Consider the following 19,565-nt stretch of genomic DNA (forward strand, 5'->3'; position numbering starts at 1 on the left):
ACCTTTTCCAGTCCTATGGCCACTGCTGAGTTTTCCAAATTTGCTGCCATATTGAGTGCAGCACTTTCACAGCATCATCTTTTAGGATTTGAAATAACTCAACTGGAATTCCATCACTTCTACTAGCTTTGTTCATAGTGATGCCTCCTAAGGCCCACTTGACTTCACTTTCCAGGATGTCTGGCTCTAGGTGAGTGTGAGTGATCACACTACCGTGATTATCTGGGTCGTGAAGATTTTTTTTGTACAGTTCTTCTGTGTATTCTTGGCACCTCTTAATATCTTCTGCTTCTGTTAGGTCCCTACCATTTCTGTCCTTTATTGATCCCATTTTTGCATGAAATGTTACTCTGGTTTCTCTGATTTTCTTGAAGAGATCTCTAGTCTTTCCCATTCTGTTGTTTTCCTCTATTTCTTTGCATTGATCACAGAGGAAGGCTTTCTTATCTCTCCGTGCTATTCTTTGGAACTCTGCATTCAAATGAGTATATCTTTCTTTTTCTCCTTTGCTTTTGGCTTCTCTTCTTTTCACAGCTATTTGTAAGGCTTCCTCAGACAGCCATTTTGCTTTTTTGCATTTCTTCTTCTTGGGGATGGTCTTGATTCCTGTCTCCTGTACAGTGTTACGAACCTCCGTCCATAGTATATCAGGCACTCTGTCTATCAGATCTAGTCCCTTAAATCTATTTCTCATTTATATCATTTAAAATGGAAGAGATATAGGTATACCTTTTTGATTATAGATACAGCATGCAAACAATAATCAAAAAGAGCAGAGTACCTAAACTAATAGCAAAATAGATTTCAAGATAAAAACTGTTACTAGAGACAAAAAGGACAGTTTATAATGATAATAGAATCAATCCACCCAGTGAATGTTATCAGCAAGATACTGTCAAAGAGCTACTATTCCATACCTGTAAGAATCACTGTAATTGTGAATACAGATAACAAGTGTTGGTGAAAACATGGAGCAATTAGGACACTCACAGACCGCTAGTAGGAATGTAAAGCTGTGCAGTCACTTTGGAAAAAAGTTGAGTTACTCAAAAGGTTAAATATAAAGTGACTATATGAACCAGCAATTCCACTCCTAGGTATACACTCAAAAGAATTGAAAACATAGGTCCACACAAAAATCTGTACACAAATATTTACAGCAGCATTATTTATAACAGTTAAAAACTAGAAACACCCTAAATGTCCATTAACAAATGGGTAAACAAAATGTGGTATATCCATACAATGGAATACTATTCAGCCATAAAAAGGGTTGAAATATTGACACATGCTACAGGACGGGTGAACCTTGAAAACATTATGCCAAGTAAAAGAAGCCAGATACAAAGGCCACTTATTACATGAATCTACTTATATGAAATGTCCAGAATAGGGAAATTCATAGAGACAGAATGTAGATTAACTGTTGCTAGGACCTAGGGTGGAGAGGGAACAGGAACCGACTGCCAGTAAGTCTAGGATTTCTTTTGCGAGGGGTGAAAATGTTCTGAAATTAGTGGTGATGGTTGCATAATTTTAAGAATGTCCAAGAAATTGTCAAATTGTACATTAAAAAGATGAATTTTATGGTATTTGAATATCTCAACATAAAAAACATTTCAGAGACTTTGCCACTCTGACATTTAGTTATCTCTAAATCCTACTAGTTTACTCTAAATCCTCAGCCACCCACATAAAAATAAGTTTTTTTTAATCATTACAGTATAACTTCCAAACAAATCTCATGTATTTAGAATATATAGAAATTAATCATCTTTGCTATGCATTCATATTTGCAAAATGGTACAAAATTATTTCTGAGTATAAGTTCAAATACTGTCTTCTCTGTCAACAGGCATTTTTCTACCTGTTCAGATAAAATCTACTAATCTTTGGCTATTTATTTTCTTTGAGATTTAGTGCTACTTATCAATATAAATTTTATGTTAACAAACTACTCAAGTACTTATAGTTAAGAATATCCACTTGTGGATCTACTTTCAGACCCATTCATCTTTGTTACTATCTATGAGTTTCTTGTATTTTCATAAACAGTGAGTTGGGATTTATATGAAGGGAATAGCATTGCTGTTTCAAATGACAATGACAGCTTCCCCCAGACTTCCTGGTGGTTTAGACGGTAAAGCGTCTACCTGCGATGCAGGAGACCCAGGTTCAATCCCTGGGTCAGGAAGATGCCCTGGAGAAGGAAAAGGCAATCCACTCCAGTATTCTCACCTGGGAAATTCCGCGGACAGAGGAGCCTGGCAGGCTACAGTCCATAGGGTTGCAACAGTCGGAGACAACTAAGCAACTAATACAATTAAACTTTGCTTCCCACCAGGCAAGAAAAGAAGGGGTTCCCTTGGCAATGGAAGAGCTGAGAATGCTTTAAAGACTATGCTTTAATTTAAAGCACAGTTCTTGAATTCCTTCTGTTGCCCACAGAGAAGCACAGTCAATATTTGTCAGATAAATGTGGCAGATAATCACCAGTGGAATACCACTTTCTTTCAAAGCCAAGAATTTTGCTCTGAATAATTCAGAAAGGACATCCCAAACACAGTCACACACCATTAGACCTATTACGTTGTGAAATATTTAGTTTAGCAATTTCATAGTGTATACTAAGGAACACTAGTTTCATGAGATGATCCACAAAAAAGTGCTGTAAGAAATGTATTAACCCAACGTTTTCCGAAACAGGATGGCCACGGAATCTTTTTTCTCCATAGCACATATTAAAATCCCAAAGAACTTGCAGCCTACCAACATCTTTTGGAAAACCTAAGTTGGTCAAATAATCCATTTTACCAAAGATGAAACTTCAGTTTCATCTGTGTTCACTGTCTCCCCAAATGTAATTAATTTTCCCAAGGTCACCCAGCTAGTCCCTAACTTCCAGTGCTCCTTCTACACTGCCACACTCCCTCACCAGAGGGACCTTTTCTAAATGGCAATTTAATCAGACTGGACTTCCTGATAAACAGCAAGATCATTAGTCATTTAATGTTAGTTATGTTTGAAAGCTTTCCCACAAGAGGCTTGACCTGAAAGAGGTTAGTATTATATGTCTCTCCTTTCAAGTTGCTATTTCAAGGTTGGTTTTACCTGGAGTGAGAGGAAATTTCTGTCTATCTGGAACAGTTCCATCCTGAAGATATTTCAATATTTCTCACCACAACACCCTTTCTGTGATCAGTATTTTTAGCTCATTGTTTTCTATTTTGGCAGCTGAGAAGGTGCAGTTTGTAATTTTACCTCCAGCTTCATATTTCTTCTTAAAAGTGAATACAATGTCCTGTTTATAATAATAAAATCACTAGTTGGCAGAACGACATTAAATGGAAAAAAAAAAAAAAGGGAGGGGGGAAAGCAATTGGAAAATTTAGAGCAAGCAATTTTAAGTGCCAAGTTTTGCATTTGTAATGGTCCAGTGGAGGTCACTGGGCTTCCTTTTTATTGAGGGAATAGTAAAGAAATAGATATCTACAAGTTCTGCTGTGAAAAACTATAGAAATCACCTCTACTTAAAGGAAGCTCATAGTTTTACTGAAAAGTGACATGATCCAAACTTCTACAATACTACTGAAGTATAAAAATCAGTTTAGCATGGTATTTTCCCCCTCCAATAATTTAGGTTTTCACTTTCTACTTTAATGGAGCTTTTAAGCTTTGGTTTCAGTTTAGCAACAAAGGAAGCAAAACAATATGAATGAAATTGGAAATAATTGGAGCCAGTCTCAGAAATAACCTTGGGGTTTCTTGGGCTTCTGGTGCAACCCCCTTTAAGCAGTTTCCTTGGATATATTCTCCTCCTGATCCCCAAAGGCTTGCAGTATTGGCGTTCCTTTTTTTTTTTTTTTTTTAACCTCAAATGCCCTGCTAAGGAGAGCTGCAGGTTAGGCCATGCAAGCACCAATTCTCCAGAGACTGAAGCCCAAGGTCCAGAAAAATGGTGCTCCCAATCAGAAGGGCCAGATTCCTCCTAGGAGTTCACACCAGCCTTCCTTCTTGAAAATTGCTAACCAACCATTTTTCTTTTCAAAATAAACACTATTTCTCTCAACTTCAGTTTGCAAAATATTACCCCAATTCCACTGGACTAAAAAACTGGAATTTTACTGACATAATTGGATTATGAGGTTTAAAGATTGATGGAACTTTTCTGTTCCAAATATAATTGTTCAAATACCAAACCTAAACGGGTATGTAGAAGTCCTTACATAGCTAGAGCCAGGGCAACATCACAGGCTCCACGGCAGGGCGGCCCAGCAGAGGGGGTCAAGAAGCCATCAAAACCATAGGAGCTGTGAGCCCTGTTACAGTAGATCTGTAAGGCTTAAGGGAACACCCTACCCTTTCTGCAGCCATAGCCTGCCACTAAACTGAAGACTACTTAGTCACTCTAGTTCTAGAAATGCCTGCTCATTTCTCAGATCTCAGCTCTAGCACCAATGACATTGGAAATTTGTTCATACGGATATTATAGGACTTGCTATTCTCTGCTATAATTTATCTGAGTATAAATCTGCCTTCCTGTGAACAGTAAAGTCATGAAGAACAAGGGCTGGGCCTTACTTGCCTTGCATTTCCAGTGACTGATTTAGTATACTTGGTATATATTATATGTACATATATATTTTATATATTTATATATATATATAATATATATATTAAAATATATATATATATATGTAAACACAAGAGGCTTCCCTCATAGCTCAGTTGGTAAAGAGTGCGTGCAATGCAGGAGACCCGGGTTTGATTCCTGGGTCGGCAAGATCCCCTGGAGAAAGAAATGGCAAACCGCTCCAGTACTCTTGCCTGGAGAATCCCATGGACAGAGGAGCCTGGTGGGCTACAGTCCATGGAGTTGCAAGAGTCAGACACAATTTAGCGACTAAACCACCATAGAGAGAAGAAGAGAGGAAAAGAAAAAAAGTTTGATTTAGGAGTTTACAGAATATGTATTATTTATTCATAGCATGTTTCTTAGGGTATATTAGGATTCAGTCCTAGTTCTTTTGACTTTCCTAGAAAAATATTGGCAAAACCTCTTTGAGGGCACTGAACCTCTGAGCAAAATAAATAAGAGTATTATAAATTCTTGTACCAAGTATCTCTCGTCCATTATAATTCCATATTTGACTATTGCTCCAAGACAGAGTTCCACAAGAACAGAAACCATCATCTACTTTTACTTATGTTGAATTTCTACTGCCTGTGGATGGTGTTCGATAAATATTTGTTGATAGAAAAATGAAATAAATTTATTACAAGACCAATCAAAGAGAGGAAAAGGTAATAAGATCCAAACGCTTCAGCATACTAAGTACTTCTCTATTTTTTATTGTAAAAAAATGAGAAATTATTTACTGTGGCTACATACACACATGAATTAACCCTGGCATACTCACAAGATGTGTGGATCAGGTGGTAAATGAGGTGAACCTCAGGTGTTCCAGAACACAAAAGGCAATGATATTGGCACGTTTGTTGGTTCTTTTATTTTCAGCCAACTATGAACAGTGGGTAATTATACATGCCCAGTACCATGGATTTATGGTTTTAGCGAAGTTAATCCTTACAAAATAGGTACGTGGCTAAAAAAAGACTATTGCAAAAATCCAGATTGAAGATAATATTAAACTAATAATAGTAATACCATGAAAATAGCAAAGTTGACATTTTCTTCTGCTCGTAACATGAATTCATCATCAGCCACATTATGATTCCAAAACAATGACTGTCAATCATATGTTCCCTAGCAGATACTTAGAAAAAAAAAATACACTTAATCTGTCCCTTCAAGTAAATGTGATCTTTTAACAATGATTTTTAAAAGTTATTGCTTTTTGAAAGCAAAATAAAACAAGAAACTCAAGTTTTTAATATAAAATTCTAAAATTGGATGTTTTGAAATGTTTCATTATTATACAATTTGGGGACCTAAAATGACCTAATCTTATAAGCTACCAAACTGCTCATATCCGTACACTTAAATTTTCTCACGTAATTTTATAACTAGTTTTTAAAGATGCCAACTGAAAAATAATTGAAGATAATGAAACCATTTTTAAAAACTCTAAAAATGTAGCACCTTTCAATTTGTTCAAAAGAAAGGACTGATTTCAAAATGAATCTGAATATGATCAGTGAATAGGATTGAAAAATGATTTAGTGAGTTCAACTCATTTCTTCCTAAGATATGAGGCATCTTTTTCAGTTATGATAACCATTAAAACCAAAACTAAGTATCAAAATACAAAATACACTCAGACCTTTGTGGAGAAGGCAATGGCACCCCACTCCAGTACTCTTGCCTGGAAAATCCCATGGACGGAGGAGCCTGGTAGGCTGCAGTCCATGGGGTCGCAAAGAGTCGGACACGACTGAGCGACTTGACTTTTATTTTTCACTTTCATGCATTGGAGAAGGAAATGGCAACCCACTCCAGTGTTCTTGCCTGGAGAATCCCAGGGACGGTGGAGCCTGGTGGGCTGCCGTCTATGGGATCGCACAGAGTTGGACACGACTGAAGCGATTTAGCAGCAGACCTTTGTATTTCCATATTGCAAGTTGCTCAAGCAAAATAAAAAATTAAAATATTCAATCACATTGCTTTCACCAAAAGATTAATGATAATATGAACATCTTTCTCTACCATTTTAAAGTAAAATAAAATACATTAAAATTTGTTTCATTCTTATTTTTCCACTTTTATGTATGTTAATAACACATAATAAATTAGTGAAGTAGTATGTACACTTGTAATTTTAGAATAAAGGCGCAGAAGTTACAGGAAATGCATGTCCAACAAAGTTTAGAGGTTACCACTTTAGGCATCAGGAAGCAGGTGAAAGATTTTAAGCCAAAGGAGTAGAAACAAAAGAATGATTTGAATTTTAGAAAAATAATTCTAGAGGATAATGGACAGGAAAACAGCTCCTAGAAATTAAAGTGTTTTTTTTTAAAAAAAAAAAAACCCTGTTACTGACATAAAGAACAAACTTTTGGACTCAGTGGGAGAAGGCAAGGGTGAGATGATTTCAGAGAATAGCACTGAAACATGTATATTACCATATGTAAAACAGATGACCATTGCAAGTTCGATGCATGAAGCGGGGCACCCAAAGCTGGTGCTCTGGGACAATCCAGAGGGATAGGGTGGGAAGGGAGGTGGGAGGGGGGTTTGGATGGGGGGACACATGTATACCTGTAACAATTCATGTTGATGTATGGCAAAAACCATCACACTACTGTTAAGTAATTATCCTCCAAATTAAAATAAATAAATAAAAAATTTTAAAAAAAGAGTGATATTTGGCAAAACTAATACAATTATGTAAAGTTTAAAAATAAAATAAAATTAAAAAAAAATAAAATAGATAGTGATAGGCAAAAATGATATTTACAAAAGTGAAAAAAAAAAATCCCTGTTACTATGCTAACAGCAGAGAGCATCCCACAGGCTCCCTGAATCTTTGGATCCTTGTGCAGGACACATAGGTATATTTTAACAGAAGCCTTCTGCAGAGCAAGACCTCCCAGTCTGTGGTCTAACTCAGAAGGTAACAGGGGCAGAAGAAAAAGGTAATGTGGGGCCATGAGAGGGGAACTGAGCAATACTGGCTGCAGGGACTACTGGCATGACTTATTATTTACCTGCACACTAGGAGTCAGGCTTGGAAAGATTGAGCACCTCTCTCTTCTGATATTTCCATTCATAATTTTAAAAAGTTATAAAGGTTATTTGTTTAAATAACTTGAATAATAGAGCAATTTATAAAATGAAAAGTAAAATACTGCCTCCATGCCTCTTACCACTTCACTGAGTCCATGCACAATAATCACTGTCAGCAGTTTGCTGTGTCTCCTTCCGGGACTTTTTAAAATATATATATATATACTTTCATGTATACATGTATATTATACATATACCTTTACATAGTTTTAAAAACTAGGCTCATATTCTTACTGTTCTGAAACTTGCTTCTTTCACTTTGCAATAAGCCATTCTTTTAGGAAAGTCCACATGGGTCTAGCTTCTTTTTCACAGTGACAGAGAATGCTAGCTTACTGATATGACATAGGTTATGTAACCATTCCTTTACTAGCGGACATCAGCAGTGTCACTTTTATAATAAGGTAGCAACAAACATTCAAGTACATGTGCCCTAATATACTTCCTTGAATAGCATGAATTGAAAGGGTAGGTACATTTAAAATGTCGATAGCTACGGAGGAATAGCTCTACTAACTTACACTTCAAACAACAAAATTCAGTCATCCATTCTATCTTTTTCTTATTAATTTTTTAATAGATTCCTAGATTTAGGAAAAGATCTCAGAAAACAAGTCCCTCCATTTATATATGAGAATATGAAGATTCAGAGAGAATAAGATTATGGCCTCAGGATCCCAAAACCCTTGACAAGATAACTGACCAGAAGCAGTTCTATGAACAATGGTTACTGCTGAAAGCCAAGAAAGCAACTTGAGTTAACTGACTTCAAATATAATGTGTGTTCCATCTGAGTCACTAACAAGTAGGAAAGGGAACCATCAACTCCTTTTCCTTGCCTACCCTTGGCAAGAAAAGGAAAAAAAAAAAAAAAGTAAATTCCTAAAAGATACAAAAGCGAGAGGGAGCCGGAAAGGAGGATTCTCAAACTAGGTGGAGTAATGGGCACCACAAGCTTAAGGTACCATAAGTTCAGCTGCATGAAGCGAGCAAGTGTGGTGGTGGAAAAGACTCTGACACGGGATGACCTTAGCAAAAAACCTTCCACGGCCTCAGTGGGTTGTATGAAAAGTTTCTTGGTTCTGAATATCTCCATGTGGCATCCAAAATGAATGCCAGCACTGAAACCAAATTCTGAAGAGAAATATCAGAAAAGAACTAACATCCCACAATGAAGAAACATCTTCAAAGAAGATGTTGTTAAAAAAAAATACCACAAAAGTACTTTCCAACAAATTCCAGACCTAAAAGTAAAGCTTTAAAATGAAGCTCCAAGCACAGAAGTTTTGAATCCTTTGCTCTGTGTCTGAAGAGGCCCACTTAAAGGAGGGCACTTCTAACAAGATAACACTGTCTTTATTGGACCAGACCTATGGGGCTTAGCAATGAAAAAAGAAGGTGGCAACTGTACCTGTTGAAATTAGAATGGTCTAGAAGAGTCAGCACACATTTTCAATAAAGGGCTAGATAGCAAATATCTTAGGCTTTGCAGGCCATATGGCCTCTGTTGCAACTATTCAACCCTGCTATTGTATTGCAAAAAAACAGCCAAAGACAATATATAATCAAATAAGCATGGCTAAGTTTCAGCACAACTTTATGAATGCTGAAATTTGAATTTTATATAATTTTCATAAAAAATTATTGTTTTAATTTTTTGCAACCATGAAAAAATATAAAAACCATTCTTAGCTCACAAGTGCATGCAAGTGTGCTCAGTCACGTCTGACTCTTTGCAACTCCATGGGCTGTGGCTTAACAAGATCCTCTGTCCATGGGATTTTCCAGGCAAGAATACTGGAGTGGGTTGCCATTTCCTTCTCTAGGGGATCTTCCCGACCCAGGGATGGAACCCACGTCTCTGGTGTCTCCTGCATTGGCAGATGGATTGTTTACCACTGAGCCACCTAGGAAGCCTTCTTAGCTCACAGGCTGTAAGTAAACAGGCAATAGGCTAGGTTTAGCTCACAAGGCATGACTGGTCAACCTCTGGTACAGAGCACTTGAGTTTCAATTGTACGGAACTTGAGCGTTGGTGGAAAGATGGCAACATCTGAGGCCAGCTCCTCAGAAAGTTAAGTCAGAAGACAGAAAGGTAGAAAACGTGTCATTTTTTAAAGGGTTTCAGATATTTACCTTAAATCTCTTCTCCTGCTGAATTCCTCTGGTGGTATTGTCCAAGGCAGGCCCTGAGGGAGGCATTCTAAAACTTCTGAAGAGAAATCAGAGAAATCCACACCATATTCTGTAAGTATCCCTTCTGTTTCAGGCTCAATTTCACCAGCCTGTCCAAGACTCTTTGCCAGCTGCCTGTGTACGGGATGGACAGGAAAGACTGTGTTAGTAATGGAACGTGGGCAACCTGTCTCCTCTCTCAAGTTAAGGTTGTCTTTCGAACTCTCCTGCCCCTCCCCCGGCAGGAACACCATCACCAGTGAATGAACAGGGGGCCAAGCCGAAGAGCTTAGGATACTCTTGTCTTGTTAATGCCATGATTACAGTGTACTGTTACCTTTCCTCAGGAATGCTGACCCACGGAGAAGGGCCAGACAACCCTCTGTGGGACTCCTGCAGTTGTTCTTCGTGGAGAAGTGAAAGCTTTTGTCAATTACTTCTCTTGTAAACACCTTTAGAGACAATTCTGATCAACCCAGTTTGCTGTTAAATCACTAGTTTCACACTGATTATACCTTACGTCATGCTCACTAAATCAGATCTGATGTTTTCATTTATTTCACAACTACTAATTTTTGCCTTAATGGTTTAAGACGTTTTGTCTGAACACAAAAGCTATATATATTCACTTTAGAGAAGTTATTAATAGAAAAGATAGAAATATACCAAGAAGAAAACTGAAGTTATCTTTAATCCAGTCACCCAGCAAATGATCATTCACATTTTAGGGTCCTGGACCATTAAAAGTAAGACTGTATTGAACAGGACAGTCCTGTCACTATGAGTAGGGTTCCATCTTTTAGAAGGCTGATCTTACTCTTTATCTGTGAGTCATCTACACAAACATCAAAACTGATAACCCTCCATTCTTGTAAGTACTGGCATGCCACATACAGCCAAGTCTAAAGTTAAGTGGTGAATGCTGATAGTCAATAGGAAATACGAAATGAGTCTTAAATCAGCTGCCTTTGTTGAGAGTGTTGAGGAGACCAGAGTTGGCTACCTCCTCCACTGCATAGGTCTATTCATCCACCAGGGTGACCCAGGAATCTACCTTCAGTAATTCCTGCAAGGAGTTTAGCTCTGGCGTTAGGGCCTTCTCTGGGGCCACGTGATTTCTTTGAAGAAGATTCTGTTTCCTTATATGAGGGTAGATGCCTGGGTACTAGAGTTCATAGGTACACAGTGGTATAGGAGGACTGGGAACGTGGTTGCCTTATATGCAGACTTTTAACAAATTTTCGGCCTCAATCCTGGAACATGGCAGTGGTGGTAGAACGGTTGGCCCCACTTCTCATATGCCAGCCAAGAGAGAGCAGCCCACTGCTGATACATACACCTGCCCACCAGCACAGGCTTGAGGCAGCCTGTGGGCATTTCACATACAATGGTGGCTCAGACCAGTGCCTCTTCTCAAAGTTAGGTGGTGATTTCCCACAAATCATATCAAAAAGACAGCAAAAATACATGGGAAAAAAAATGAAAGAAAGCTATCTGGTAGATCCATGAATATATGAAAATTAAATAACCCATGGGTTAATGAAGAAATAAAAAGAGAATTAGAAAATATTTTGAACTGAATGAAATACAATATATCAATATTTGTGAGATGCAGCTAAAGCAGTGCTGTGAGGAAAACTTACAGCATTAAATGCTCATATTAGAAAAGAAGAAATGAGTCAGTGAACTAAAATTCTATCTTAAAAAACTGAAAAAAGAAAAGCAAACTAGATCCCAGGTAAGCAGAAGGAAGGACATAATAAAGAAATAAAAATCAATGACTAGAAAACTAATAAATAATAAAGAAAACCAATAAAATCAAAAGCTGATTCTTTGAAAAGAAAATAAAATAGGTAAGTTTCTGGTGAGGCTGATCAAGAAAAATAAGGAATAAGTTTTCATTATTATAGATCTTTTGAGCATTAAAATAATAATAAGGGAATTATAAATGACTTTAGGCCAATAAATCCAATAACTTGGATGAAATGGATAAATTCCATGAAAGACACACACTGCCTAAGACTAGTCAAGGAGATACCAACACTATATATCCCTTCATCTACTAAAGAAACCAAATTCATAGTTTAAAATATTTCCACAAAGACAAAATGCAGGCCCAAATGGTTTCACTGGAGAATGCTACCAAGTCTTTATGAAAGAATTCATACTAACTTCACACAAACTCTTTCAGAATATAGAATAGGACGGAACACTTCCTAACTAGTTTTATGAAGCCAGCATTACTCTGATACCAAAATGAGACAAAAGATTCATGAGATCAATATCCCTCATGAAAAACAGACTTAAAATTCTTATGAAATATTAGCAAACAGAGTTCAGCAATATATAAAAGGGCCAAATAATTCAAGATCTGTCCGACATTCAAAAATTTACTCTATTTAATTACTCAGCTAGCAAACAATGAAAAAATACATACAATCATCTCAACAGAATAAAAAAAAAATTTGACAAAATTCAACATCTATTTATGACCAAAACACTCAGCAAATGAGTAATGAACAGGAACATCTTCAATTTAACAGAGAAAGTCTAAATGCTTTCCTCAAGATCAGGAAGAAAACAAGTTCACTCTCTTTGGTTCGGTTGGTACTGTTCACCAATAGTACCAAACATGGTATCAGATGTCCCAGTAAGAACCATAAGGCAAGAAAATGAAGAAAAGGAATGCAAATGAGAAAGACTTCCACATTGCATGTGAGTGGGCCAAAGGAGTATAATTCCCATTACAGAAATGAGCAGCTTCCTACTTAGACTCTGCTTCAGCTCAAGGCTTTGAATGTGAAGAGAGTGACACAAAGACAAAGGGGTGCTTAGGACCCATTCGTGGTGGCTACAGGGCTGCCAGTGAAAGCAGTGGTGGCAGCAGTGCCCAGTGGCAATGCTGTCTTGCAAGTGGTAAGAACCACTGCCATCGTGACCAAACTAATCCTGATAAAAGACAATGGCTAGACCTTGCTCTTGGCTTTCCAGGTTGGCCTTTCTTCCTTCCCATAACTTTCTCAGGACATTCAAGACTCTCACTGTTACTATGAACCCTTCAGTATCCCTCTAATAAATTCCTTTTTCAACCACAGTTGTTTTCTCTTATTTTGCAACCAAGGATCCAGATAGTTAAAAACTCAGGTCTCACTAATTTTCAAAATGACAACATTATTATCTGTGTATTATCCTCATTCTCTAGAATGAAGTTCCTGTTGAGGATCTGGGAAATCTGTTGTCAACGCCTTTTAAGTTTAAAGGACATTTTGGAGACTGATTCGTATTTTGAAAATCAAGTGGGACATGAGTTACGTCCAACCCACTTAAAGAATTAATTATTCTCACAGGTTCCTAAGGTTCTGTTCTCTACACCCATTTCCTAATACAAACATGTTTGTCTGGTTCTTGGTGTAAGCATGAGAAACTAACTCTGGTTTGAAAAGAAAGTTTTTGGAAAGATACCAAAAGCTCACAGAAACAGTGAGAGATGTGGAAAACCTGAAAAGAGGATAGAAACAAAAGAACTATGTGCTCAACCTCTAAAGTCTTAATTTCAGGCTAAGATGGAAACTCAGTGACTTCCTATGTATATCAAAAAAGTTTTCTGAGTCTATTGCAGCTTCCAGGCTAAGACAGCAAATAAACAAAAATCAAAGGGTGATAAATCACTACCATCATTAAATTCAGAGTCTCACCAAATCTCTTACATGAAAAGTAGGAATACTTATCAGAAAGAGTAAGCCTCAAAAGAACCAAACCATATATATTTATCTATATATGTATATATAGATATATATTATATGATATATATTTCATATATATATATATATATATACATGAAATACAAGATTAAGAAATACAAGATACAGGAAGATGCAGAAAGGTCTGAGTACCTTGGATGCCTAGTTCCAACTGACCTTTCATTGTCACGAATCATAAGTGGACTCTGGTAGTATATCCATTCTAAGGGATGGTCTCTGAAAAGACAGTGGAGCAGAAACTTCCTCCCTGCAGGTAGAACTTGAAGCAATACATCCATGGGCTACTTTGGCTGAAGAAAGATGGCCTGATGGGCAGTGGCTACAAGTTTAGCCAGATGGATAGGGACCTGAAAGAAGAAAGATTGGAGGACTGGTGACAAAGACATCTGAGGGACAGACATGGAGAAATGGGCCTAGAGTATAGCTATTTGTGTTCCATGAGAATGCTCAGCATAAGACTCTCACTGTGGGGGCAAGATGATCTACCTTGAAAATGTCAACCAACCCCCTTCCCCAGGCACTGCAGTGTTTGCTCAACTGGCATCAGAACAAAGTACCTGGTAGCAGGAAATGAGCTCCACACATGAGCTTCCTCTCACCAACGACAACCAGGCCACCACACTTAGAGGATGCCAGTTTTCCAGCAGCAGCAACCAACTCTGAGCCTCCAATACAGAACCATGGCAGGAGGACCCACCAACCTGCTGAAGGCAGATGAAGTTTGCTGAGCTCTTCTCTGATGGAGAGGGCAGTAATCTTTCTCCATTAAAAGAAACACTAAACCTGGGTTTGGCTTGACCGTCTTCATTTGTTCTACCCACCCTGCTTATATAAGCATCATAATCCATAGATTTATCAAATACTGTTCAAGCTTATTATGTTATCTCATTCAATATTTTGTAGTCAACAATTTCTGCCTCAACTAAGACCAGACACAGCGAAAAAATATTTTCTAAAAAAACTATTTGCAATTCAAGTCAGCTGAGAGATGATTCAGAAATAAGGATTCAAAGGTAGCAAGTAATGATGTAAAGAAGATAATCATATATTGAGACACATGAAATTACCAATATATTTGACCATGTTTTACCTAGAAAACACAATTTCACATGATTCTCCCCATAGTATTAAATACCATGTAAAATAATTAACCATACATATAATCCAACAGCATACACAGTTTCTGGGAGAAGCATAAACAACAAAGCAGATCATATAGCATTTATTAGAGAATATGAAAAGAAACACATTCTGACACGTGGTAAGAGTCTCAGTTTTTGTGAGGCTGCCTTTAAATACAGTGGCCATCCTATTCCTACTTGGTGAGGTTGCAGTGGTCAAAACTAATTATCTTATGCTTGTAATGGAGGGCTTAAATGCCTGAGCAGAAGGCATTTTGTAATATCCAACTTTAAAAATATAACACTAAAATCTAAGAACTCATTAAAGATGGGGTGGGAGGCAGGAAGAAGAGCCATTCCAGGTGTTCTATTAAAAAAATACTTCATGTAAACAGGAAGAAAGAGGCAAGAGAAATGGGAGAAGAATAAAACATAGTTTACATGCATGCAGACACATAAATTACTAACAACCAGAGATGCTAGCAAGAACTCAAAAATTTTATGAAAATATCACCACTAAAGAACAGCTCAAAGTAAAGATCCAAGTGCATAAGAAATAAATTTCACAAAAGGAAATAAAAACTAGTGTGATTTCTAGTTTTCTAACTATGTCTAGGAAATAGGAAATAAGTAGAAAGGAAAAATAAAATTAATGAAGAACTGACACTATCTGAAAAAATAAGACTCATAGAGAAAAGTCTGAAAGAAGTGGGGGAAAAATGAAATTAGAAAGTATTATGCAAAGAGTGTGAAAAGATTATAGGGAAAACAGATATGAAAGGCAAATGAAGGAGAACAAATTTTGGCATGACTTATACTCCTGAAGGAAGGAACTACATATATGAAACAGAAAGCATTTTCCAAAATATCATAAGACCATTTCCCTGAAATCAAAGAAATTTTACAGACATGGTATGCCATGTCTCAGGAAAAACTAATACAGAAAATTATCACTGAAGTTTGTGGACTTAAAGATGAAGTTTTTGGGGGTTTTTTAACACGCAAGAACTCAGGGAATATAATTCTCACAAACCCTTTCTGAAAGACTACTAAGTGAAAACAAGTCTACCAAGAGAGGGAGAAATTTTCCAAAAGAAGACTAGTGCTAACATTTTTGCATTGTGCCTTATGTTTGGATGAAAACAAATGTTTTGTAAATGTTTGCCAAGTCATCTGCCCTGACTTTTCCATCTGTATCATGCACACATATGTTATTTCTATGTATTTCAACATAGTTTCTTGTTTTGTACTTATTCTGCTCTCAGAGTATTTTCCTATGCTCTATCTTTATAGATACGTATATAAGCATAATTATGACTGTGGCCACGAATTGGGTGAAAATCTGCTAAAGAAACCATTGCAAAAACAAAGCAAAGTTGCATAAAAAATACTAGAAAGTATTATACGTTGTGCCATTCTGGGTAAGAAGCTGTTTAATACAAAATCATTAGACTCCTGGTTGTCAAATTAAGTTTTAAAAAATAACAATATATAATGTTACTGTATCATATTAATAAATGTAACATTAATAAAATAAAAAAAGACTAGTGCTGAGTGCTGTATCCACTTCCACTGGGGTGAGAAGGTGAAAAGAAAGGACAAAAGCAAGCAGGTGATGATGGACCTAGTATTTGTCAGAACAAGTCACAGCAATCATCGGCCCTTTGCTGACATTTAAAGAAAAAAACACTTTATCTTTCATCTCATTTAATTTTATTCTTGCTTTGTGTTCTGGCAATATTTTTTTCACCAGGCTCTATTCTAAGTCCAAAGAATCTTGAATTGTTCATTGAAATTGGAACATGGCTCATAAAGATGAAATTATATTTTGATTAGGGCCTCCAACTGCGATCAATGACTCCAAGTTTCTTTTTCTTTTTTTAAATTTTATTTTATTTTTAAACTTTATAATATTGTATTGGTTTTGCCAAATATCGAAATGAATCCGCCACAGGTTTACATGTGTTCCCCATCCTGAACCCTCCTCCCTCCTCCCTCCCCATACCATCCCTCTGGGTCGTCCCAGTGCACCAGCCCCAAGCATCCAGTATCGTGCATCCAAGTTTCTATTAGTAGTAATTAATATTTATTTTTATTAAGTTCCAGAAAACGTTTCTCAAGTGCCATATTTAAATAATTTATTATGGATATTCACTTGAGATATATGTGATAGCAGCATAGACTAAACAGCTTGCAGGAGATAAAAATCTAACAGGTCAGCATTAAACTTAGATGCATTCAGAACTTAGATGCCCCAGAAAGAATCATATGCTGCCTACTTATGAATTCTGCTGTCACTCTAAAATCCATAATGTCTTAGGATCTAAACAAAAGCAGAATCTAGTAGAGAATCGATTTATACACTGTATATTTTCCTCTTACAGAAGGATCTGTTTTATATTTTTATTTCAGTTGTAAATTTTATTTTATATGAATACTGAAAGTAACTTTCATCTGTTAGAGCTCAAATATTACAGCTTTCTAAGTAATTTCTGTCTTTCATTCACTGTCTGCAAAAATGGAAACAGTTGCTTTAGGACAATATGACTCAATGTTGCATCAAAATGTCTGGCCCATTCTCTTAAAAACCAACTTTATTGTTGTTGTTCAAGTAAAGAGATACCTGGCTGCTGCTGCTACTGCTAAGTCACTTCAGTCGTGTCCGACTCTGTGTGACCCCATAGGCGGCAGCCCACCAGGCTCCCCCGTCCCTGGACGGGGACACTGGAGTGGGTTGCCATTTCCTAGATACCTGGAGTAACAGGCAAATTTGGCCTTGGTGTACCAAATGAAGCAGGGCAAAGGGTAACAGAGTTCTGCCAAGAGAACTCGTTGGTCATAGCAAACACCGTCTTCCAACAACACAGAGAGATGACTCTACAAATGGATATCACCAGATGGTCAATACCGAAATCAGACTGATTATATTCTTTGCAGCCGAAGAAGGAGAAGCTCTATACAGTCAGCAGAAACAAGATCAGGTGCTGACTGTGGCTCAGATCATGAATGCCTTAGTGCAAAATACAGATTTAGATTGGAGAAAGTAGAGAAAACCACCAGGAAACTCAAGTATGACCTAAATCAAACCCCTTACAATTATACAGTGCAAGTGACAAATAGAGACAAGGGATTAGATCTGATAGAGTGTCTGAAGAACTATGGATGGAGGTTCGTGACACTGTACAGGAGGGGGTGATCAAACCATTCCCAAGAAAAAGAAATGCAAAAAGGCAAAATGGTTGCCTGAGGAGGTCTTACAAAGGGCTAAGAAAAGAAGAGAAGTAAAAGGCAAGGAAGAAAAGGAAAGATATACCCATATGAATGCAGAGTTCCAAAGAATAGTACGGAGAAATAAAGTCTTCCAAAGCGAACATGGAAAGAAATAGAGGAAAATAATAGAATGGGAAAGACTAGAGATATCTTCAAGAAAATTGGAGACACCAAGGGAATATTTCATACATACACAGATGGGCACAATAAAGGACAGAAACAGTATGGACCTAACAGAAGCAGAAGATATTAAGAAGAGGTGGCAAGAATACACAGAAGAACTGTACAGAAAAGATCTTAATGACCCAAATAACCACAATGGTGTGATCATGCACCTAGAACCAGACATCCTGGAATGCGAAGTCAAGTGGGCCTTAGGAAGCATCACTATGAACAAAGCTAGCGGAGGTAATGGAATTCCAACTAAGCTATTTCTAATCCTAACAGATGATGCTGTTAAAGTGCTACACTTAATATGCCAGCAAATTTGGAAAACTCAGCAGTGACCACAGGACTGGAAAAGGTCAGTTTTCATTCCAATCCCAGAAAAGGGCAACGCCAAAGAATGTTCAAACTAATGCACAATTGTACTCATTTCACATGCTAGCAAAGTAATGCTCAAAATTCTCTATGCTGGGCTTCAACAGTACATGAACCGAGAACTTCCAGATGTTCAAGCTGTATTTAGAAAAGGAGAGATCAAATTGCCAACATCTGTTGGATCATCGAAAATTGCTAGCAAGAGAATTCCAGAAAAACATCTGCTTCATTGACTATGCTAAAGCCTTTGACTATGTGGATCACAACAAACTGTGGAAAATTCTGAAAGAGATGGGAATACCAGACTACCTTACCCCCTCCTGAGAAACCTGTATGCAGGTCAAGAAGCAACAGTTAATACCAGACATGGAACAACTGACTGATTCCAAATTGGGAAAGGAGCACATCAAGGCTGTATATTGTTACCCTGCTTAACTTCTATGCAGAGTACACCATGTGAAATGCCGGTCTGGAGGAGCCACAAGCTGGAATCAAGATTGCCAGGAGAAGTATCAATAACCTCAGATATGCAGATGAGACCACCCTTATGGCACAAAGTGAAGAGGAGCTAAAGAGCCTCTTGATGGAAGTGAAAGAGGAGAGTGAAAAAGTTGATTTAAAACTCAACATTCAAAAAACAAAGATTATGGCATCCGGTTCCATCACTTCATGGCAAATAGATGCGGAAACAATGGAAACAGTGAGAGACCTTTATTTTCTTTGGCTCTAAAATCACTGCAGATGGTGATTGCAGCCATGAAATTAAAAGACGCTTGCTCCTTAGAAGTAAAGCTATGACCAACCTAAACAGCATATTAAAAAGCAGAGACATTACTTTGCCAATAAAGGTTCATATACCCAAAGCTATGATTTTTTCCAGTAGTCATGTATGGATGTGAGAGCTGGACTATAAAGAAGGTTGAGCGCTGCTTTTGAACTGTGGTGCTGGAG

General features: G+C 37.3%; 1 protein-coding gene across 6 annotated transcripts in view; it reads right to left on the bottom strand.

Moving 5' to 3' along the window:
* Positions 1-19,565, bottom strand: part of DIS3L2 (DIS3 like 3'-5' exoribonuclease 2) — a 356,275-nt gene that overhangs the window by 185,622 nt on the left and 151,088 nt on the right. For all 6 annotated transcript variants that reach the window (XR_015140204.1, XM_086335398.1, XM_086335394.1 and 3 more), the window contains one exon: positions 9,884-10,057. Coding sequence is in view for 5 of the 6 variants with exons in the window: in XM_086335398.1 (XP_086191524.1) it covers positions 9,884-10,057 (174 nt within the window). In the remaining variant the exon portion in view is untranslated. The remainder of the gene's footprint in view (positions 1-9,883; positions 10,058-19,565) is intronic.

This window comes from Bos grunniens, chromosome 2 (assembly GCF_055505025.1).
Source record: "Bos grunniens cultivar Pamir isolate PY7600 chromosome 2, Bosgru_T2T1.0, whole genome shotgun sequence".
NCBI lineage: Eukaryota > Metazoa > Chordata > Mammalia > Artiodactyla > Bovidae > Bos > Bos grunniens.